The sequence below is a fragment of the Mobula birostris genome, chromosome 10, assembly GCF_030028105.1.
Source record: "Mobula birostris isolate sMobBir1 chromosome 10, sMobBir1.hap1, whole genome shotgun sequence".
NCBI lineage: Eukaryota > Metazoa > Chordata > Chondrichthyes > Myliobatiformes > Myliobatidae > Mobula > Mobula birostris.
In genome coordinates, this window is record NC_092379.1 from 39,869,576 (window position 1) to 39,877,092 (window position 7,517).

At 39.9% G+C, this 7,517-nt stretch overlaps 1 protein-coding gene across 1 annotated transcript in view; it reads right to left on the bottom strand.

Moving 5' to 3' along the window:
• Nucleotides 1-4,265, bottom strand: part of LOC140203610 (serine/threonine-protein phosphatase 2A 65 kDa regulatory subunit A beta isoform-like) — a 48,869-nt gene extending 44,604 nt beyond the window's left edge. Inside the window, exons 1-2 of the mRNA XM_072269658.1 lie at nt 4,238-4,265; nt 1,331-1,440 (exon numbers count right to left, since the gene is read on the bottom strand). Coding sequence (XP_072125759.1) covers nt 1,331-1,440; nt 4,238-4,265 — 138 coding nt within the window. The remainder of the gene's footprint in view (nt 1-1,330; nt 1,441-4,237) is intronic.
• Between the last annotated feature and the right edge of the window lie 3,252 nt (nt 4,266-7,517).

Sequence of the window (7,517 nt, forward strand, 5' to 3'; positions counted from 1 at the left end):
TATGGTCATGAAGAAAGCTTCTGGCACCTTGGCCTTCATAAATCAAGGTAAGTTTGGATATTATGTTGAAATTCCATAAGACAGTAGTAAGACCTAATTTGGAGTGTCGTGTGCACTTTCAGCTGCCTACCCACAGGAAAGATGTCAATAAAGTTGAAAGAGTACAGAGAAGATTTATAAGGATGGTGCCAGGACTGGAGGACCTGAGTTATGAGGGACGATTGAATTGGTTAGGCCCTTATTGCTTGGAACATAGAAGATTGAGAGGAGATTTGACAGAGGTATGAGGGATCTAGGGTAAATGCAAGCAGACTTTTTCCACTGAGGTTGGGTGAGACTACAACCAGAGGCCATGGTTTAAGGGTGAAAGGTGAGAGGTTTAAGAGGAACATGAGGGGGAATTTCTTCACTCAGAAGGTGGTGAGAGTGTGGAATGAGCTGCCAGTGCAAGTGGTGGATGCGAGCTCGATTGAATTGACTTTATTACCAACATCCTTCATACACACGAGTAAAAATCTTTATGTTACGTCTCCGTCTAAATGTGCAATTTATGATAAATAGTATGTACGTATGGTTCTCAGTAATGTTAACTGCTAAGGCTATTAAAATGGCTTCTCTGTGATGTTAACTGCTAAGGCCAATGTAATGTCTTCCCTGTAATGCTAACTGCTGATGTAATGGTTTCTCTGTAGCTGTGATGTTTGGGTTATAACTACAGATAACGGGGAACTAACCAATGGGAGACATGTTATTCTATCTTGTATGTTTGGAAACTGAGTTGGTACACAGGCTTTCGGGTGAGGCGAGCGAAGAGGAAGGACAAGTGTGGGGAGCGCTCGGTGGTCACAGGACGGCGTATACGGGAATTCGAGGGTCCGGAGGTTGCCGGCGGTTCTGCGGAGGTCGTTTATGGAAGAACCCCAGATGCGTGAGCTCCAACAATTTTTGTGCACGAATTGTTAACTTTAATAAGAGCGGCGCCTTTGTCTTTTATAACTGGGGAGAGACAACCTAATGCACTATTGAATGCTACATACTTTTCAAAGACTTGTGAACGTCAGAAGCAATATAGCAATGCAAAGGGCCTTAAGAATAAGTTGAGGGTGATATGAAGGATCTTCCAGCAATGGAACAGAAACAAAAAGAATAAAGCTAGATCAAGTCCTTTGAATAACCATATACTTAATTTCTTCAACAATTTTCCAAATTAAACAATGAATATTGTGGATAGCAAATTGATTTTGGAGTAGTATATACATAGAACTTTCTTATTTCCCTAATCAAAGACTGGCAGGACAGTCAAGGTAAGAAGGTATAACAATAATCTTACCTCTAGTTTTTTAATGAGTCTGGCCTCCTGTGCCTTCAATCTCTCCTTCTGATACTTTTCATGCACTTCCTTCAAATTGTCTACAATAGATCTCTTGTCAGATGCTGTCTCTGTTAGGGATGCAATCAAATCAAAGTTATAATAGGTAGTAGCTTCCAATTCAACCAATTATTTATCATTCAAAATATACACCTCAGCAGGGAGAAATCAACTAACAATTTTATTTAGTTTCTATTCATTTATCGCTACCTGAAGCTTAAGTTTCCAATTAAAATCCATCTGATTCAATGCAGTAATATCTGCCAGAATTAAATGGAAACTCTCACATACCATTTTGTTTTGTTTATCACACATGTACTGAGAGCCCCAGTCTTAGAACACATACCGACTAACACATGTAGGGTTCTTGGTAATGTTAACTGCTAAGGCTAATGAAATGGCGTCTCTGTAATGCTAACTGCTGATGTAATAGTTTCTCTGTAGCTGCAATATTTGGGTTTTAACTACACATTATGTTGAAATTCTATAAGACAGTGGTAAGACACATTATTCTATCTTGTTTGTCTGCGAACCGAGCTTTTGCGGTTTTTCGGTCGAGGCGAGTGAGGAGGTAGAACGAGTGCGGGAAGTGCTCGGTGATCACAGGACGGAGTCTACGGGAATTCGAGGGTCCGGAGGTTGGCAACGTTTCGGCGGAGGTCGTTTAAGGAGGAACACCGGAGGCGTGAGCTCCAACGATTTTTGTGCACAAACTGTTAACTTTAACAAGAGTGGCGTCTTTGTCTTTTATATTTGGTTTCTCTACTAACCACACAACAAAATAAGAGATATAAAGTGTAATCATTTAATAGCTGGATAGAATTGGGGACCACGTGAAGTGATGGAGAGATTACAGACCAGATAATGTTCTAAGTGTCGGTTGCCAGAAAACCATTGGCAAGAACTCGAGGAAGAACACTTCCTACTTCTTTTTAAAATTAGGATAACATTATTTGTTACATTGCTAAAACAAGACAGGCTTCCGAATACCATTGCATCTCTATTGGTAGAGTAATCCTTCAATACCGTACCATGTGAATAGCCTGGATTGTGGGACTCCAGGTCGGTCTTACAAGAGATATAGTTAAGCCTGGAAAATTGTAGCAATGGAGGAAAGATTGGATAAGTTTGGGTTGTTTTCTAGTCTTGAGATGTATAAAATTGGGAGGATTAAATGGCAGAAATGAGAAGGACTTATTTCCCGAACGGGGAATAAAAAAAAAACTGAGGAGCATAGTAACTGCTGGTAGTATTAAAAGTATTTTCACTCAGAGGATTGTAGAGGGATCTGAAATACTTCCAAGGCATGAATTCCACGCATATTTAAAAAGTAGATGAATATCTAAAGAGCTGTGATCAACTGGGCTACAGAGCCTGAGGTAGGACGTGGAATTAGAATGGGTAGCTCTTTTCTCCACCATCCCAGATACAGTTTTTATGGTTCTATGAGCTTGGCTTAGAAAATAGGCAGGTAAGTTTTATTTTTCGAAACACAATTTAGTTGTTCAATTAATTTTTAAAAGTGTTTATACTTGTAAACTTTCAACTTAAAAAACTTTCTTTTATCAAGTTTTTTTGGAATGTGTCATCTCAGGTGTTTACAGAGAGAACATTTTGAGATGCAGACGTACCCTTTTTAACAATGCAACTCAATGACACATTAGATCCTTCACCCTTTCCAGCTCTTTGCAGATTCAGTCCTGAAAACAAAAAGCAGAAAACTAATTTTGAGCTTAAGAGCTTGGCAGATAAATATCATATTGTCTTCGGAATTTTGCAGTGACAAAGGATCGCAGATCGACATTGTAGACTGCTTTTCTTTTCACAAATTCTGCCTGATTCCGTGCACGTTACAGCAAGCTACTCACAACATTTCTGAGCCAAATCCCACAGTCTCAGAAGCACAGCAAATTTTACAGTTTATCATTAAACTGCAGAATAGAATGAATTATGTCACTGGATGGAACAGTCAGCTATTGAAAGAAAACCTGCTAGAAATTTAGGTAAACTTTTTGAAAACAGAAATCAAAATATCACAGATGCTGGAAATGTAAAGAGAATGACAAAATATTCAGCAGGTGAAGCAGTGTCTAAAAAGAGAGAAAAAGAATTACTGAAATAATATTTCAAAAGTCACTGTCATTGTTTCATGCTCCACCTCCTCAGTAGAAAATACTGTACTACTCTTTAAAGAAGTCTGCTAAATAAATGAACAACAGTCACGTGCAACCTAATTTTAAAAAAGGTACTTTCAATAGGGGAGAAGGCATCCCATTATGTTTAACTTATAAAACAGTGATACTACCAATATTCTGAGAAGTCCTTTTCCAACTAAGGCTGTATTGCCCAGTGACATTACTTTTGTAGAGAAAGTGGTTTAGCCTTGGGCTTCTCAGCAGCAATGGAGGAAGGGGTTTTGATTTCTGGTTTGGTGGAACTGGACACTTTGCTTAGTTTTGCTTGAGTCCTTTTAATCATTTCATCACAGGACTGGTAATACAAGAGAAAGAAAATGGTGAAATGTTGAAAGGTTCATTTTATTGTCAAAGTATGCACGTACAACTCTGATATTTGTCTTCTCCAGATAGTCCTGAAATACAGAAAGACCATGAGAGTTGATGAAAGACACCAACTCTCCCCCACCATCAGTATGAAAAAGAAAAGAAACAATAACAATCCCCGACTCCCTGACTCACAGAGAAAAACAGCGACAATAACAATCTGCAATCCCCTGACTCACAGAGAAAAACAGCGACAATAACAATCCCCGACCTGCTCACTTGCAGAAAAATCAGAGACAATGGCATTAAATCCACACTGCTCCCCCACAGGAAAAAAAATTACAATAACAATCCCCGACCCCCTCACCTGCAAAACAGACCAGTGACAGTAACATCAAAACCCCCAACCCCCACCTTACACACAAAATATTTACAGCTCACCCACCCACCAACCAGCCACAATTAACAAAACACCAAAAACCTGAAGGAAACCAATATGAAGTACAGTCCAAAATTCACATATGTCTCAGAATATTGGAAACAGCTTTCCATCAGCATACGAAGGCAGTGGCTGCAAACTCAACAAATCAGCAAAAGCATTTTCAACTTAATAAATCCAATTTTAGTTGGTCAATTAATCAAGGCTGACAACTGAAAATATTCAGAGGATGGCAAATCAATTTGGCTAAATGCTGTAAAAAATAAATTGTAAAGACTGCAACAATCCAGATTTCTCCAAACTTTCAGAAAGCGTTGCCTCCTGCTGCTTTAACATAGCAGATACAAGCAGGAGAATAGCAGCAATTGGGGAGAGACAACCGAACGCACTATTGAATGCTGCATACATTTCAAAGACCTTTGGAAGTCAGAAGCAATATAGCAATGAGTTGAGGGTGATATAAAGGATTTTCCAACAATGAAACAGAAACAAAAAGAATAATGGTAGATCAAGTCCTTTGAATAATCATATACTTAATTTCCTCAAACACGAGGAAATCTGCAGATGCTGGAATTTCAAGCAACTCACATAAACGTTCACCAGCAAACTTTATATGTTACTTAATTTCCTCAACAATTTTCCAAGTTAAACAATGAATATTGTGGAGAGCAAATTGATTTTGGAGTAGTATATACATACAACTTTCTTATTGCCCTCATCAAAGACTGGCAGGGCAGTCAAGGTAAGAAGGTACGACGATAATCTTACCCTTCACTCTTTAATGAGACTGGCCTCCTCTGCCTTCAATCTCTCCTTCCGAAGCTTCTGCTCTTTCTTCAATTTGTTTACAACAGATTTATGTTTCCTCAGATCATCTTTCAGTGCATGAATCCTGCCCTCAATATCACTCTGCTCAGATACTTTCTCTGTTAGGGATGCAATCAAATCAATGTTATAATAGGTAGTAGCTTCCAATTCAACCAATTATTTATCATTCAAAATACATATCTCAGCAGGGTGAAATCAACTAACAATTTTACTTAGTTTCTATTCATTTATTGCTACTTGAAGCTTAAATTTCCAATTAAAATCCACCTGCTTCAATGCAGTAATAGCTGCAAGAATTAAATGGAAACTCTCACATACCATTTTGTTTTGTTTATCACACATGTCCTGAGATCCCCAGTGGCAGGAAATGCATTTTGATTTTGACATTGTCCTCCTGGTACCATTCTCCCGTAAATATAATCAAAAGCTGTCACTGTACAGTGCAATCAGATCCATAACTCACTAAATGCACTCTTAAAGCTCAGAATACTACTAACACACAGCTGAGCAAAGCAATAGACTCTTAAATGTCTTCTTAATTGGCCCAGTAAGCCGACAGATGAAGGGCAAACAGGGAAGGAAAGAAATACTGATATCCCCCAAAATACCAATTACGCACATAAAGCCCCAACCTCGTCGGACACCGACCGGCCAGAGTCACGGCCTCGTTGGAGACGTGGCTCACACTCTCAACAGCAAATACAGTTGTGGACTCATTGAGATCATAAGCAGGGAAACATCAGGAAACAATTTAAATATAAAATCAGATTTTAAAAAAATGGAAGCTAATGGTGAGCATTGCATCAATAGGCAGAGAAACACTTGCTGCAAAATAGAGTACATGCAACATTTCACTAACCAAAGCTAGAACTCACTGACCACTGCTTTTAAACCTTTTCCTTTGTGTGGTACAAATCTTGCCAGTGTAGTTTTCACGTTGATTTCCAGAGTTCAATTTGATTTGGGCTATTTAATCCCACACCCTGTCAAATACAGCCTCATTAAAGGCAGTCACTCAAATCACCTGTAAATACTGCACTAACTCTGACCCTGGAAAGTCAAAATGGGCATGGGGGAACAGATTACTGAAGAGCAAATGCCCCTTAAGAGCACTGTTGGTGACACCTCCCATTACTTTTATGACAGGACACTAATTAGCCAGATCGGATATACTCTGTTTTTGGTGGATAGAACGTAACTAGGGACATGTAGTTGCCACTGACAGACCTGTACTGGATACGCTTGGCATGCTAGGCATTTAGTTCTGAAGTGCAACTTTAAGCACGGCACATCGGAGGTTACCCATTTTCATTATTATTGCTGTTCCTGCTACTCGCTCATTCTTTGATTTGGCTGAAAACTACCATTATAACAGTGAGGACTTTGGGAGGAAGCACAGATGCATCATTCACTCAGTTCTTCCAGTTGAATATAGTTTCACAAAGTTCATTCCAGGCTCTGGTTTAATTGAAGGTGGGGATCTTTACTGGAAAAGTGTCCTCATGTTAGCTAACCTATCACCATCACGACTGTGTGATCCAGGGTGGCAGAACTTTGATCAGATCCATTGGTTGGGGAACTGCTGAACTCTTCATTGAAGATGAGAAAATCTGCAGATGTAGGAAATCCAAAGTAATACCCAGAAAATGCTGAAGGAACTCAGCAGGCCAAGCAACAGCTACGGAAAAGAGTTAACAGTCGTGGAACAGTCCATGTTTCGAACCTAAACAGGCATCACTCCACAACTCTTCCTACGCTACAAAGATAACTGCATTGGTCCTGCTTCCAGCACCCATGCTGAGCTCATCAATTTCCTCAACTTTCTCCAATTTCCACACTGCCCTCAACTGGCCCGTTTCTGACACCTCTCTCCCCTTTCTCGATCTCTGTCTCCATCTTTGGAGACAGTTTATCTACTGATACTCTTTACAAACCCACTGACTCTCACAGCTCTCTGGAAAAGTCATCTTCCCACCCTATCACTTGCAAAATTGCCATTCTCTAGCCTCAGTCCTCCATCTCCACTGCATCTGCTCCCAGAATGAAGCTTTTCATTCCAGAACAACTGAGATATCCTCCTTCTTCAAAAAAAAGGGTTTCCTTTCCTCCACTATCAACACAGCCCTCAACCACATTGCACAAATCACCCTCAACCCTTCCACACGAGGGATAGGGTTTCTCTTGTCCTGAGTGAATGATGCATCTGTGCTTCCTCCCAAAGTCCTCACTGTTATAATGGTAGTTTTCAGCCAAATCAAAGAATGAGCGAGTAGCAGGAACAGCAATAATAATGAAAATGGGTAACCTCCGATGTGCCGTGCTTAAAGTTGCACTTCAGAAGCCTCTATCACCACACAAGCCTCTGCATCCCGCACGTAAC